The sequence below is a fragment of the Cervus elaphus genome, chromosome 30 (assembly GCF_910594005.1).
Source record: "Cervus elaphus chromosome 30, mCerEla1.1, whole genome shotgun sequence".
NCBI lineage: Eukaryota > Metazoa > Chordata > Mammalia > Artiodactyla > Cervidae > Cervus > Cervus elaphus.
Genome location: NC_057844.1, coordinates 34,479,441 through 34,495,707, shown reverse-complemented (window position 1 = coordinate 34,495,707; position 16,267 = coordinate 34,479,441). Strand labels below are relative to the sequence as shown.

Here is a 16,267-nt window from a genome sequence, read left to right as displayed (position 1 = left end):
ACGCATGCTCACCTGAGTCCACACGGAACGTGCAGCTGGCTGTCCTGGGCTCCGAAGGCACAGGTTTGAGCCTGGCTCCTCTGTGCCCTGCCTCGTGCAGGCTGGCCCTGAGCTGCCCCCACCAGCGGGAGGGCAGAGGGAGCAGCCTCCGCAGGGAGCTGCTTGGGAGAGTCAGCCAGTGCCTCATCATGAGGGTGACCCGAGGCGATCCTGAGGGGAAGCCAGGGCTCACCGCGAAGCATGGCAGGGCTGGGGTGGCTGACCCGCGTTACATGCTTGTCGCGGCGTCGGAGAGACTGACCCTGGTTGTGCGCACCCTCCCGGGAGGGCTGTACATCCAGAGTCGCCTCCAGCACCAGGCATGGCAGCAGCTGTCGGCCATGGGGCTGGGATGAACCAGCCGGGATGGACACGGCCCTTCCCATGAGGACAGCCGTGCAGACCCAGGCAGCAGTTCTCGGCCATGGGGCTGGGATGAACCAGGCCCTTCCCATGAGGACAGCCGTGCAGACCTGGGCAGCAGACATCACCTCACCCCTCACTAGCAGGACCGCGGGGTTCAGCCTGAAGACAGCGCCACCCCACTTGGGGCGTCCTCCTGCTGCGCCACCAGAGGACCCGCCGCGGTGATGCCCACACCCTGAGACATCAGCACCACCCACCTCTTCTTGAAATACCGTGACAGTCTCTCCCATTCACAATTAGATTTTCGTCCAAAATGCACAGGAAAACAAGCACTGTGCTGTGTCACGGAGCAGACTTAAGTAGGTTCTAATTTTTAAACAAGTAAAAAAAACCCACCCTGATGCCATGGAATTTCTAACAGTGTATACGGCCGGGCTTTCATGAGAGGTAAGAAATGAGTTCTTTAGGCTACCCACTGTAACCTATCAAAAGCTAAGGCAAATTTTCTGAGAATTTGTAACAAGTTTCCGATTAGAGTGTTAGTTAACACTTTGAGAGCTAAAGCCTGAAATTTTTTTCCTCATCTAAGTCAGTCACTGGCTTGTCATCTGGGACACAGTGAGACACCCTCATAGCAAGGCCGAAGCATCCTCTCTTTAAAAGAAAAAACAAAACATGAACAGCTTTCATCACAGATGATGCGAAACAAACACACACACACACACAGCTCAAAACCTGAGAGCGCGTCTCACTTTGGCTCACCTTGCACCATGAGCATGGGCTCCCTGCCCCCGCCGTGGGCCAGCATCTCCCGGCGATAGCGCTCCCCCGCTGCCCTGTGGAGACGGGGTTGTTAGCACACCTTCAGACACCCTCCACACCCCCGAGCCCCCAGAGGAAGCCACATGGATGTCACAGTCACAGAAGCCGCCCTCCATCATCTTCTGGTTTCTAAACATCCGATTCCTATCTTCACCTTACTCTACAGAGACCAGCAGTGATACGTTTACTCTAAGAGGACAACTCTAGTTTTCACTGTTTGTAGCAAGCATATGCTTTGTAGAAAGGATTGTGTGTTACATATCTCCTCCTCCTTCATCTTTAGGATTACTTCAGTGAAGAGGAGAGATTTAAAATCATTTAGGCCATTTTCCCAGCAAAGAATTGGAGATGGCACCCAACAAACAGAAAAATAACAGTGACGCAAGAGTGAAGGCATAAAAACGTTCAGGAGAGGCCTTGGCTATGGTCAGAGACAGTGGGGTGTGGGGACAGCAAAATAGGTAGACTGGAAGCATTTTTACAGACAGAAATTCTCCAAATTAGTGACATCTGAAAACAACTTACTTAGTGCTGAAAGTGAAAGTGAAGTTGCTCAGTTGTGTTTGACTCTTTGTGACCCCATGGACTACAGCCTACCAGGCTCATCCGTCCATGGAATTTTCCAGGCAAGAGTACTGGAGTGGGTTGCCATATCCTTCTCCAGGGAATCTTCCTGACCCAGGGATCGAACCCAGGTCTCTCGCATTGCAGGCAGACACTTTTACCATCTGAGCCACCAGGGAAGCCTACTTTTTAATATAGAAAATGCAACTCCTTTAATGCAAAATAACTAAAGTTAAGTAAATAATGCTTTCATTCCACTATTTCTGGAGGCTCTTTATGTGGGCGATTTTGTGACTGTGGTCTCTAACCTGGAATGTTGCTAGCATTTCAGCATCAAAAACACGCTGACATCAGATGCTAATCCTGGCTCCATCCTGAAGGGAGCGCTGGGGTGGCATGTGCCCCAGACAGGACCGTGGGCGGAGGCTGGGGACGGGCAGTGAGAGGCCCGCCTGCCCCTGCCAGCCTCAGCTCTGCTGCCTGGCTTCCAGCCTAGACTTTTCAGAACTGGGACCAAAAAGGATCTTTTGATAGAGCTTAGACATTTTCTAGTCCAATGAGTATTTTTACTAGCTTACTTTCATGTCCATAAAAATATAGCAACTGCATGTCTAGGCGAGAATGCGTACATAAACAAGGTACAAACGCTGGGGAACACATGTACTTTAGGATATGCGGTTTTCTAGTAAAGTGTGATTCCTTTAAACAAGAGAGTATTTTGCCTATTTTATATAAATCTTCAGTAAAGAACTATAATCCCCAGAGTTGATTCATGGTATTCAATTTAGGCTTTAGAGCCTCTGAAAGTAATAAAACCTAAACAACAGCCCAAATGTCCACGGAGGTGCAGAGGGTGGGAGATGAAATAGCATGTGGGCACCGGGCTATAAAACACTTAGAGACTCTATCACATCAGATTCAACTGAGAATGACTATTAACTGATGAGAAAACTCAAGACTGTGCCAAATGACATGAAGAGCTGAGGAGGGTGGGGTTGGGGGGAGTGAAGGACTAGGGATTAGCAGACCTCATCTTGGTCTGGTTTGCTCACTGTGACGCCTTGAACAAATCACCAGCCCCCTCTGAGCCTCTGTCTCCCCTCTGAGAACACTCTCTGCCCCGGATGTGGGACTGACGTGTACCTGCCGGGGGCGTCTGAGGCCCCCGCCTTAGCCCCACCATCTGAGAGGCGACAGGAAAGGATGCCCTGGGCGACTGCAAGCCCAGATGGGAATTACTGCTCTGCTTTCGAAGGACGTGCCTTCTCGGGACTGGTGAACTGGAACTGGCCTCTCTGGCCCCCCGGGGAGGACGCCCGGCCCACAGTGGCCCAGTTTCCTGCAGGGTCCAGGTGAGCTCTGGGCACCTGGCCTCGGATGCAGGGGTGCGGGCCGTGAAACCCCCGGATCTGTTACCTGTTGAAAGGGTTCTGCCGGAAGCACTCTCTCCAGACCATGGACGCCACGGCCCTGGACATCAGGTAGGAGTAGTACTTGGCGCCATAACCCACCAGGTGGCTGAAGCGCAGCTGCCAGGCCTGTCGGACAGAAGAGACACAGGGAGGGTGAGTCTGCACGTGTGTTCCCTCCGTCTCACCTGACAGGGCGGCCCTCACACCAGCACCCTCCACGTCGTCACACTCTGAGCCGGGGAGCGAGTCCCCGCCAGCCCGCAGGCTGGGGCCCGATCCCCAGGACCCTGGAGTGAGACCATCTGTGGAGATGGGCCTCTGAAATGAGGCTGCGGGGGCAGCCCGTGCCAACAGGGCTGGGTTACATGGGTCCTTACGAGACGGGGAGACTGGGGAGGACAGGGCAGGAAGGCGACTGCCAAGAGCCCAGGGCAGGCCTCAGGAGAACCGCCCTTACCCCGACTGCCTTGTATAAAGCTCACTGCCACTGGACTCAGGTCGGACACAAACAGGACACCCAGGCTCGTGGCAGGAGCGTCGGTCACGAGTTGGACAATGTCCATGATCCCGTCTGGGAGGCCCAGCAGTGACGACAGTGACGCTATCACCGTCAGAAAGGCCATGTGTGCTCCCAGGGAAGAGCCTCCCCCGGCGAACTCCCTGCACATGCTGTCTCTGGACGGGAGCTGAAAACAAGGGTCCGCGGCTGCCTGGCAGGAAGCAGGCTTGCTCCGAGGGGCGGCCCCCAGGCACACACAGAGCCGCTGCTACCGGAGCTGGTCTTCAGAAGACGCTTCTCTGAAACAAACCTGACCTGCAGACGTAATCCTACTGTCTCTTCATGGATGCTTCAGCTGACAGGAAAGTTGTTTGAGAGAAAAAAAAAAATTGAAGCCTAAGTTTCTAAACTAAGGTAATCATTGTCTAATAAGTCCTTTCACATCCTGGAAAATAAAGTATGACGTTTCATCATCACAATAAATGTTTAACTAGATAAAAAACTTCTCCCTAATCAACTAAGCTGCAAACAACAAACAAACAGCCCCTTGGTGACAGTGGCGTGGCCGACCTGAGGACACCCCAGCCCTCCCCGCAGCACAGGGCCCCGAGTGTCGCACGCGAGCACCACCACAGCTGGCCTGGTCTGGGTCACACGCAGAACTGAAATTTCCCTAAGAACAAGGTCCAGGGGCACACGAGGCACTCACCGCTGTCTGTGAATGGCAGGGTGGATGGACAGGTGGACAGAGGATGGACACTGCAGAGCTGTGTCACAGTGGTTCCTCACAGGCTGGACTCTGGACCGAGACCAGGAGGCCGGCGCCCAGGAACAACACCCACACCACAAGCAAGAGGGCGTCCTGGCACTAGAACACATCAGGATCTCAGGCTGATTCTTAAACACAGCCGGTGTTTTTCTTCCTAAAGAATTCCTTGACTGCGCTATATGACAGTCGTTATAAGACTCTGGGGGCTGGCTTTGGCACCAGAGGCCAGGTTTGGACTGTGTACAGCATCTGCGTGGTGTTTCCTCGTGAGCGATTCGGTCTCCATCAAGCCTCGCAGACTCAACAAGCCAGGGGCCAGCAGGACCGCGCAGGCAGGCGTGCCATGTGCCCCCGCCATGAGCCGGGCTGAAGGACAGCACGCCCGAGAGCGCTCTTGCGCCAGCCCTGTGGCAGCCCTCCCTCCGGGCTGCCCGCCCCCTGTGCGAGCAGCACTCTGCCCGGGTTATGTCCCAGGAGGCCCAGTCCTGGGTGTCCAGAGCGCCCACCCGACCATGTGGGGACCAGGGGATCCCCGCCACACCTGCCTTCTCAGGTGAATATTCTCTATCAATGTGTGTACATGTTTTCCATGAGGTCATACAGACAAGTATTTCTAATATAAAGTCCCCACTGACATTTTACCAAAACTCGTGAAACAGTAATGCCAAACCCACAGGGATTCTGCCTGGAATAAACTGATTTTAGGAGAAACCCAGCCGCCGTGGTGGATGCCCCCTCCAGGCCCCGTCCTCCATGGATGCCTGCGTGGGCCTCCACCCCGTGAGTGCAGGCAGGTCTGGCCGTCGGGACTCGACCAAGGAGCGCGATATCTGCGGGCTCATCTCCCGCGGTCAGCAGCCATAGTGGGAAAGCCCGCCTGCAGGGACCCTGCAGGATCTGGGTGGGGGATTCGGGGCCTGAGGGCCACGGGGGTCCGACAGCTGACAGCAAGCAAGAAGTCAGCCCCCTCAGTCCTGCAAACATGAGAACTCTGCCAAGAACCCAGGTGGAGCAGGCACGCCCCAGGTGAGACCTCGGCCCGGCCAACACCCTGACTGCCACCCAAGCCACAGGAGCCGTGAGCTGTGGTTCAGCCACGAGTGCATGGTGATGTGTTACACGGCAGCAGAAGACACACACCGATATCTATTTGAGAACAGAGGGCTGGGCTTCCCTGGTGGCTCAGTGGTAAAGAATCTACCTGGCAACGTAGGGGAACGGGTTCAATCCCTGATCTGGAAAGATCCCGCGTGCCTCAGACCAACACACACAAGCAGTGAGCCTGTGCTCTAGAGCCCGGGAGCCGCAACCGTGAGCCTGAGGGCCTGGGCTCTGCAGTGAGAGGCCTGAGCTTCTCAACTACAGTAGCCCCTGCTCGCCACAACTAGACAAAGCCTACACACAGCAACCACAACAGTGCAGCCATAAATAAAGAAAACTATCAGAAAAAGAACAAAAATTAGAGCTGTGCTCAGAAATACTAACAAGAGAAACAAACTGAAAATTAAGAATGGATACCAATACCTATTAAAGTATATCCATGTGTCTTCATGCAAACATTTCGACGAGGGTATTTTTACAAATATTTTATAAATTTTAATAGTTTCTATTTTACAGTAGACTCAAAAGCATAAGCGGGTCAAGGCCATGGGCAGGGCCTGCCCAGTGTCCCTGCGTCTGCCTTGCCCAGCAGGCCCTGGCCTGTATCACTGCCCCCTGGGTCTCCGGTGACTCAGGGTGGCCGCGAGCCAGCAGTGGGCCTAAGTGCAGACCAGGTGCTTCAGAAGCCAGAGGCTCACCCCCGTGACCTCTTTCCCTTCCTGCTCCCTGGAAGAAGCAGGAACCAGACTCACACCTGGGACTCAGGGAAGCCACAAGCCGAGGAGCCCCTGCTCGCCTCTGCCTTGCTGGGTTATCTCACTTAACACATTATTAACCTAGGGGTTTTTGCAGAAACTAATGGCTGGGCCAGGCGATCTGTTATCAAAGACTCTAGTCAATAATGTTTGGGCAACAAAAGACATGTTAATACGTCTCTGGTCAGTAAGTAGTTAAGTCACTGTTCTGGGAGCTTTGTCGCAGCAACTTCACCTGGACTCCAACTGATGAGTACACAGGAGGCAGAGCCCGGGGTCCTAATCCGAGCTCCCCACCCACCCCCCAGCTCCCCGTTCCTCCATGCTGCCCACGCCGCATTTCTAACTATGGGACGGTCTGTGTTCCCAACACACGTGAAGGTTACAGCCACCTGGACTTCAAATCCCACGGATCCTCAAACAGATCCCCGTGCCATATTCCCGAGTTCAGACGAGACCCTACAACTTGTAAATTAATTTCTATCCTGTCGGCTTCAATACATATCAAAGCATACCACCCAGCTACTTTTACAGCTAAAAAGCAGAGCCCCTGTGCAGACTGACATCAGAGTACTCGACTACGAGTACACCAGGGTGCTGACAACTGCTGGCCCCGGGGTGGGGGTGGCGGGCCGCCTAGAGGTGACGGCTGTGAGAAGCTGACTCACAGGGACCCTACCCCAAGTGGAGCAGCGAGCTAGAATGTTGACACTGCTCTCCGGTATATAAAAACAAAATCCTCTCCATATTACCATAGAAGCCTGAATGATTTCCACAGGACCAGTATCAGAATTTTATAAAGTTCTTAATGACAACTAGAAACCATTTTCTCTGCTAATGGTACACTTATGGCTCATTTTAAGGAGACTGGACCCAGTCTTCTAAGAAAAAAGTACTCCGAACTACCTAACCAAAATAATAATTCCATTGTCAGTTCTATTTATATATAAATAGAGGGGGAAAGGATCTCCAAAAAAAGAAACAAAATGTAAAACCCCATGAAAATACCAGTATGTGTCTGTCAAAACCAACTCCATAAGCAGAACAAAGACATAACCAATTCAGATGGAAATGCTCTTATCAGACGAAACATGGAAACATAATGGTGATCTAATTGAGATAACTTAGGTGAACCCCTAAAATTATGAAGATGTCAACAAACAGGTAAAAATGACTAATTACTGACTACACATACACACCGTCTGAATTTCTGAAGTGAAAAAACAAAATTGAAAATGTTACTAATTTTCATTAACTTTTCCCGGGATCAGGCTGAGGTGCATGGGTTACACTGAGCAGTGGGTGACTCAGGGCAGTTAGTTCTCAGTCACGTGCTGTCCCTGAAACCTATGGAATCTGGTGTCCACACAGCAAACTCTTCACTTAACTGGCTCCTGCCTATCAGACCACTAACTTTACATGATCTGTACCCAACAGCCTTGGTGTGACTAATTGCTGCTTTGCAAACTTATTTAATTCGCACAGTGAACGATCCCTTCGCATCATATTAAAAGTGCCTGCTATAATTTCATTTGTAGACTGCAGTGGGCTGCAGTGGATGTGTCTCACTAAGGGTGATGAGATGAGACCTGGTTTCTACAAAGAGGTGAGAACACCCTCCCCGCCCCCGTCCTACCATGCACAGCTGGGGGTCCCCGCCCCCACCCCAAGGGGAGCATGTGCTGAAAGTGCAGCCCAGGGCTCATGATGCCACATCACTTGCAGGCCAGTCCCTGCGTTCATTCCGTACAGAGTAACTGACATGTAACACATGTGACTGAGCCCCTGAAACTACTTCAATCACCCTGTCATCAGTCTTCCCTGATGATCTTGTCTGAAGAATCTCCAACATTCCTGATGTAACAGTTTTAGCAATTTCTTACCAAAAAAAAAAAAAAAAAAAATCCTGCTGTATTTATGCTTGAAACATATGGAAATCCCAGAAAATGCCCAACAGTGCATATTACTGCAACTCAAAACAAGTGTTGGATAAAAAAAGTCAGCACCTAAACGTTATTGGAACTTTTCACATACAAGTACTCAGGTACCATCACTTCACAGTGTAATAACAACAGGAGCCCCGGAAGGCTGCCTCTTGGTTCTCCAGGGTTTGAAGGTCAAGGTGTGATCTCCCGAAGGTTGGCTGTGAGCAGTGACTTGTTGAAAGCTGAAAAGAACTGATGCCCTCTTATTTCTTTCTAAATCTCTTCTCTAAACTCAGCCATGGCCAGATATTATTCTCCAGAATCTTATGTATTTATTTATTTACTTAAACTTATTCTGTACAAAACTGGTTCGACTTTTTGAAGGATACATTAAGTTTTAAGAAGGACAACGAGTTAGAAAAAGTGTGAGATAAATGTAAACTACCATCTGACTTATAGACCTCCACTGTGTTCATGTGAAGGACTGAGCTGCATGAGAGTGCTGTTTAGACTGCATGCTGGCTTAAGGGGAAAAATGTTATTGCTGAAATTGTGTAAATCATTTCAAATATTGTTTGCTTTTATGCTTCTTAGCTTTTAAGTGTCTGAGTTTTTCTAAATGTTCTGAGAAAGTCTGGTTCACTTTCACTCTCCATAAATCAGCAAGCATTTCAAAGCTTCCCTGAGACTCTGAAAAAACACACACACATGAAGAGACGGACCTGAAGGGCAAGTGTATTAAATAGAGCATGCAACAGGGTGCTCAATTCCACAATTACTAACTGTACACACTACAAATCGAGAGTAAGCAACTCCATGGTAAACTCCTCTTACACCCGATAACCTGGTTGGGGACGCAGGTTCTCAGGGCACAGACCCGCCATCACAGTGCTGGAGCACGTGGCTATGGGTGCTATCACGGGACGCGGGTGGCCCAGCCCACAGCTGTCCTTCTGGTCAGGGGTCAGCCTCAGCATCCTGACCACAGGCAGGGATGTCCATCTCCTTTAATGTGTGAACCTGCTTCTCCTGCTGCAGCTGCCCCACTTGCAGCGATGAAATCCCCTTTCAGTAACCACCTGTTACACTGACGTGAACACTACTGCTTAATGCTCGCTGTGTTCTCACCAGGTGCCAGGCGCTGGGCTGCATGCTTCCACATGCGTGATCTCCCTTGGTCCTCACGATGACCACTCGAGTCAGTGCTCACGTTACAGAGGAGTGTCCAAGTCTCGAGCATCTGCTGCAGCACCAACACGTGGGGTGACCTCGCCTGCCCCGTCCCCCAAACTCCAGCTGCCCTGCCTGTGTCCACACCTCACTCCTGCCTCTGTGGTCAGACTACATGCCTCCTGACCCGGGAACAGCCTCTCAAACACGCATACAGGCTCGCTCTCAAATCCAGCCAGAAATATTCTACTGAAACCGTGGACACAACCAGGGTGTTCAACGTCTCCAGTGTTATTTGGCGTGATTGTAAAAGTTCAAGCCACTCAATCTACAAATTCAGTGCAATTCCTGTCAAATTACCAATGGCATTTTTCACAGTACTAGAACAACAACAACAAAAAGTCAAAATTTGTTAAGGACACACAAAAGACACTGAATAGCCAAAGCAATCTGGAAAAAGAAAAACGGACCTGGAGGAATCAGATTTCCTGACTTCAGACTATACTGCAAAGCTACAGTCATCAGCTGGTACAAAAACAGAAATATAGATCAGTGGAACAGGATAGAAAGACCTGGAAATAATCCCAAGCACCAACGGTCAATTAATCCATGACAAAGGAGGCAAGACTACACAAGGTTGGAAAGACAGTCTCTCCAACAAACAGTACTGGGAAAACTGGACAGTCACGTGTGAAAAAACAAAATGAGATCATTCCTTAACTCCATACACAAGAGTAAGCTCAAAATAGATTAAAAGACCTAAACGCAAGAGTGGACACTACAAAACTCCTAGAGGAAAACATAGAAAGAACATCTGACATAACAGCAACATCTTTTTTGATCCATCTCCCAGAATAATGGAAATGAAAACAAAAATAAACACGACCTACTCAAATTCAAAAGTTTTTGCACAGTAAAGGAAACAATAAACAAAACAAAAAAGACAACCCACAAAAAGGCTGGGAGAAAATATTTGCAAATTTATGTGACTAATAAGGGATTATTCTCCAAAATTTACAAATAGCTCAAGATACTTGACAGCGTCAAAAACAAACCACCACTCAAAAAAATGAGCACAAGTCCTAAACAGACACTTCTCCTAAGAAGACATACAAATGGCCAAGAGGCACATGAAAAGATGTTCAACATCAATAATTATTAGAGAAATGCAAATAAAAACTATGAGATATTGCCTTACACCAGCCAGAATGGCCATCATCAAAAAATACACAAACAACAAATGCTGGAGAGGCTGTGGAGAGAAGGGAACACCCTACACTGCTGGTGGGAATGTAAACTGGTGAAGCCACTGGAGAGAGCAGTACGGAGGTTCCTTAAAAAACTAAAAACAGAGCTCCCACCTGCCCCTGCAGTCCCACTACTGGGCATATATCCGGAGAAAAACACAATCCAAAAGGATACATGCACTCCAGTGTTCACTGTGGCACTGTTTACAATAGCCAAGATGTGGAAGCAACCTAAATGTCCATCAGCAGAAGAATGGATAAAAATGTGGTATATGTATACAATGGAATACTACTCAGCCATAAAAAAGAATGAAATGCCATTTGCAGCAACATGGATGGACCCAAAAATCATCATACTGAGTGAAGTCAGAGGAGAACTGTCATATGACATCCCTAATATATGGAATCTAAAAAGAAATGATACAAATGAACGTACTTACAAAACTAAAATAAACTCACAGACTTAGAGAACCAACTAATAGTTGCGGGGAAGGATGGGAAGAGGAAGGGATAGCTGGGGAGTTTGGAAAGCTCATGTACACACTGCTATATTGAAAGTGGATAATCAACAAAGACCTCCTGTGCCGCACATGGAACTCTGCTCAACATTATGTGGCAGCCTGGTTGGGAGGGGGGTATGGGGGAGAATACATGGATATGTACAGCTAAGTCCCTTTGCTGTCCACCTGAAACTATTGACAACATTGATTGGCTCTACCCCAATACAAAAAAAAAAAAAAAGTTCAAGCCACTGGACCAGTGAAGGACACGAGGGTCACAGAAATGTTGAAAAGGGGCAGCAAAAATATTACTTACATATGTTGTGAGGTTTCATGCATGTGTGTAAGTATGTATTTATACATAGACAGAGTGGTATCTAGAAACCTTTACAATCCCGTGAACATGCATCAAGGACGGCAGGATGTTCATTAAGAATGTCAGCCACAACAACAACACACTAAAGTAAAAATAACTTTCTGTGTGCCGACGATAAAGAGCTAGAAAAGGGGGGAAGGGGCAGTAAGAGAGCCACTCACAAGAGCAAGAAAAAAGCCCATACAACAGCAGGAGGACATTAACAAGATGTATGAGGCACTTCTGAGAGGAAGACCATAAATAAAGATGGTGTGAAGGAAGAGGCAGATCCACAGAGGGAAGGTGGAGCCAGGCACCTATGTATAAAAACAAAAATCAAAAAACCGCACAAAAAACAAAACCCCTCACAAACGATTATCCAGCCTTGGCAGAAGCCCTGAAAAAGAAGCTTAGACACAAATCTTAGCATCTCACAAAGGAGACCTTTTCAAGTCAGAGGGGCAAGTGGGTTTTTAAAAAACCAGTTAGAAAAAGTAAAATTGGTTCTAAATCTGGTGACTTACACCACTGGAAACTTAGACAGACAAAGATTTAAAAGTGACAAACAATACCACAGAAGTGCTAGAAGGAAATATGTGGAGGCCCATGGAGGAGAAGTGCCTCTACACCTGTGGAAAGAGGTTCCATCCTCCGGCGAGACGGGGAGAACTACGTACCACGGGGCGGAGGGGTGGGGGGGTGGTGCGGGTAGCTACCCCTGGACAGGCCCAGAGCAGGGGAGACTGCCTGCAAACCCTCCACACCTCCTGATTTCTGGTTACATGCATCTATGACGTTCCTCAACTGTAGTTAAAATGCAAGATTAGCATCAACTAACCTAACTCACCCAGAGGCTTCTTCCAGGGCTGGTGCTGCCCCCGAGACTCCAGGGCACAGGAAAAAGGCCACCGGGAACAGCCCTCAGGATCCCGAGCTCCCTGCGTCCTGCCCACGCTCACCGTGGATGAGAATCCACTCGGACAATCACCAGGGTGGAAGCTTCTGGAAACATAAACACCCTCAAATCTAAAAGACACGTGTATCGTTTAAACAGTCTACCTGGTGAAGAAGAAAGGAGTATCCTGGGTTTTTATTTCACTTGACCTAGCCTTTGTGAATCTGCAGTCAAAAAAAATTAAAAACCATAGTACTATTCATGAAAACCAAGATGAGAATGAAAGTTGGTGACTTGGCTCCAAGGCCTACGTTATAAAAACAACCGGGTAAATCATATGACTTCCTCATGTTTTAGATCAGTGAACTCTAGAGCTGCAGCTGTCCCACAAACTGAAACCATATAAATTTTTAGCAAATGAGTCAATCTTGAGATTAAAGTTTCAATTTATAACACTTCTGTGTTTTAGTTACAAAGTCATAAATAAATCTAGCATGACAGAGAAGGTAAATATTTTCTCAGTTGTTTATGCAACCAAAGAGGAAAGGAATTTAACATGCAATTAACCACTTAGGTTTTTCTAGATAGGTACCATATGGTCTTTGTATTTAAGAGAAAAAAAATAAATATTGTTCTGTTTAATCTAACATGTGCTTAGCAACGTCAAATACGCCAAACTATGCCACCTGGGCATGCCTTCACCTCCCAGGAGACTGGGCTCGTTTGTTCAAGAGCCAAGGCATAAGAATAGGAGGAAACGTGACTGCTTCCCCAGGGAAGAAACTAGACAGGCGGAAGGATGATTTCTAGCAAACAGTTGAAGCTAGATTCTCTGGAAAGGGACTGAAGAACTTTTCACCACCCTGGGGTCTAGGTCTACTGTTTTACAGACAGTATTTTTTTTTTTTTTTTTAACACACTGAAAGAAAGAAACCTTTATGCCATTCCCTGAGCCAGCATCTGAGTGTGAGGGAAGAAAAAGAGCCAAGGTCAGAAGCAGATCTCAGATTTATATATAAAAGCTCCCACGTGATCAAGCTCTCTCACCAGGCTTCCTTAAAAACTAACCGATTGGAAAATATCTGCCATTTTAATCTAGATGGTAGAAATCGGTTAATAGACAATTTCCTTATCTTAGTGTTTTATCAGTTAATTGAAAATTAGACCTTTTCAAATAAAACCATCAACGCTGGATGCCACATAAAGTCAGTAAGTTTTGACACGATTTTATACGAAGTGAACTAAACTTGTGACATCTCTGATGAAAACCTCTGAAAGATATATTTAAAAGTAAAGTTATAAAAACCTAATTCTTCATCTGCTTGAATGCACAAACGTCAGGTATCTACATGGATTTCTACACTTCAGTTCAGTTCAGTTCAGTCGCTCAGTCATGTCCGACTCTTTGCAGCTCCAAGGACTGCAACATAGCAGGCCTCTCTGTCCATCACCAACTGCTGGAGTTTACTCAAACTCATGTCCCTCTAAGTGGTGATGCCATCCAACGATCTCATCCTCTGACGTCCCCTTCTCCTCCTGCCTTCAATCTTTCCCAGCATCAGGGTCTTTCCAACCAGTCAGTTCTTCACATCAGGTGGCCAAAGGATTGGAGTTTCATCTCAGCATCAGTCCTTCCAATGACTATTCAGGACTGATCTCCTTTAGGATGGACTAGTTGGATCTCCTTGCAGTCCAAGGGGCTCTCAAGAGTCTTCTCCAACACCACAGTTCAAAAGCATCAATTCTTCGGCACTCAGCTTTCTTTATAGTCCAACTCTCACATCCATATGTGACTACTGGAAAAGCTATAGCTCTGACTAGATGGACCTTTGTTGGCAAAGTAATGTCTCTGTTTTCTAACATGCTGTCTAGGTTGGTCATAACTTTTCTTCCAAGGAGCAAGTATCTTTTAATTTCATGGCTGCAGTCACCATCTGCAGTGATTTTGGAGCCCCCAAAAATAAACTCTCTCTCTGTTTCCACTGTTTCCCCAACAATTTGCCATGAAGTGATGAGACTGGATGTCATGATCTTAGTCTTCTGAATATTGAGTGTTAAGCCAACTCTTTCACTCTCTTCTTTCACTTTCATTAAGAGGCTCTTTAGTTCTTCACTTTCTGTCATACGTGTGGTGTCATACAGATATGCAGATATGCATATCTGAGGTTATTGATATTTCTCCCAGCAATCTTGATTCCAGCTTATGCTTCATCCAGTCCAGCATTTCTCATGATGTACTCTGCATATAAGTTAAACAAGCAGGGTGACAATATACAGCCTTGTACTCCTTTCCTGATTTGGAACCAGTCTGTTGTTCCATATCCAGTTCTCACTGTTGCTTCTTGACCTACATACAGATTTCTCAGGAGGCATGTCAGGTGGCCTAGTATTCCTATCTCTTTAAGAACTTTCCAAAGTTTGTTGTGATCCACACAGTCAAAGGCTTTGGCATAGTCAATAAAACAGAAGTAGATGTTTTTCTGGAACTCTCTTGCTTTTTTGATGATCCAACAGATGTTGGCAATTTGATCTCTGGTTCCTCTGCCTTTTCTAAATCCAGCTTGAACATCTGGAAGTTCATAGTTCATGTACTGTTGAAGCCTGGCTTGGAGAATTTGGAGCATTACTTTGCTAGTATGTGAGATGAGTGCAATTGGGGTAGTTTGAGCATTCTTTGGCACTGCCTTTCTTTGGGATTGGAATGAAAACTGACCTTTTCCAGTCCTGTGGCCACTGCTGAGTTTTCCAAATTTGCTGGCATATTGAGTGCAGCACTGTCACAGCATCATCTTTCAGGATTTGAAATAGCTCAACTGGAATTCCATCACATCCACTGGCTCTGTTCGTAGTGATGCTTCCTAAGGCCCACATGACTTCACATTCCAGGATGTCTGGCTCTAGGTGAGTGATCACACCATTGTGATTATCTGGGTCATGAAGATATCTTTTGTATAGTTCTTCTGTGTATTCTTGCCACCTCTTCTTGGTATCTTCTGCTTCTGTTAGGTCTATACCATTTCTGTCCTTTATTGAGCCCATCTTTGCATGAAATGTTCCCTTGGTATCTCCAATTTTCTTGAAGAGATCTCTAGTCTTTCCCATTCTATTGTTTTCCTCTATTTCTTTGCCTTGGTCACTGAGGAAGGCTTTCTTATCTCTCCTTGATATTCTTTGGAACTCTGCATTCAAATGGGTATATCTTTCCTTTTCTCCTCTGCCTTTTGATTCTCTTGTTTTCACAGCTATTTGTAAGGCCTCCTCAGACAGCCATTTTGCATTTTTGCATTTCTTTTTCTTGGGGATGGCCTTGATCCCTGTCTCCTGTACAATGTCACGAACCTCCGTCCACAGTTCTTTAGGCACTCTATCAGATCTAATCCCTTGAAACTATTTCTCACTTTCACTGTATAATCATAAGTGATTTGATTTAGGTCATACCTGAATGGTCTAGTGGTTTTCCCCACTTTCTTCAATTTAAGTCTGAATTTGTCAATAAGGAGTTCATAATCTGAGCCACAGTCAGCTCCTGGCCTTGTTTTTACTGACTGTATAGAGCTTCTCCATCTTTGGCTGCAAAGGATATTATCAATCTGATTTCAGTATTGACCATCTGGTGATGTCCATGTGTAGAGTCTTCTCTTGTGCTGTTGGAAGAGAGCGTTTGCTATGACCAGTGGGTTCTGTTGGCAAAACTCTATTAGCCTTTGCCCTGCTTCATTCTGTACTCCAAGGCCAAATTTGCCCGTTACTCCAGGTATTTCTTCACTTCCTACTTTTGCATTCCAGTCCCCTATAATGAAAAGGACATCTTTTTTGGGTATTAGTTCTAGAAGGTCTTGTAGGTCTTC

General features: G+C 47.3%; 1 protein-coding gene across 1 annotated transcript in view; it reads right to left on the bottom strand.

Moving 5' to 3' along the window:
• Window positions 1–16,267, bottom strand: part of LOC122686845 (mitochondrial intermediate peptidase) — a 79,925-nt gene that overhangs the window by 12,705 nt on the left and 50,953 nt on the right. Inside the window, exons 17-18 of the mRNA XM_043892177.1 lie at window positions 3,208–3,329; window positions 1,168–1,241 (exon numbers count right to left, since the gene is read on the bottom strand). Of these exons, the coding sequence (XP_043748112.1) occupies window positions 1,168–1,241; window positions 3,208–3,329 (196 nt within the window). The remainder of the gene's footprint in view (window positions 1–1,167; window positions 1,242–3,207; window positions 3,330–16,267) is intronic.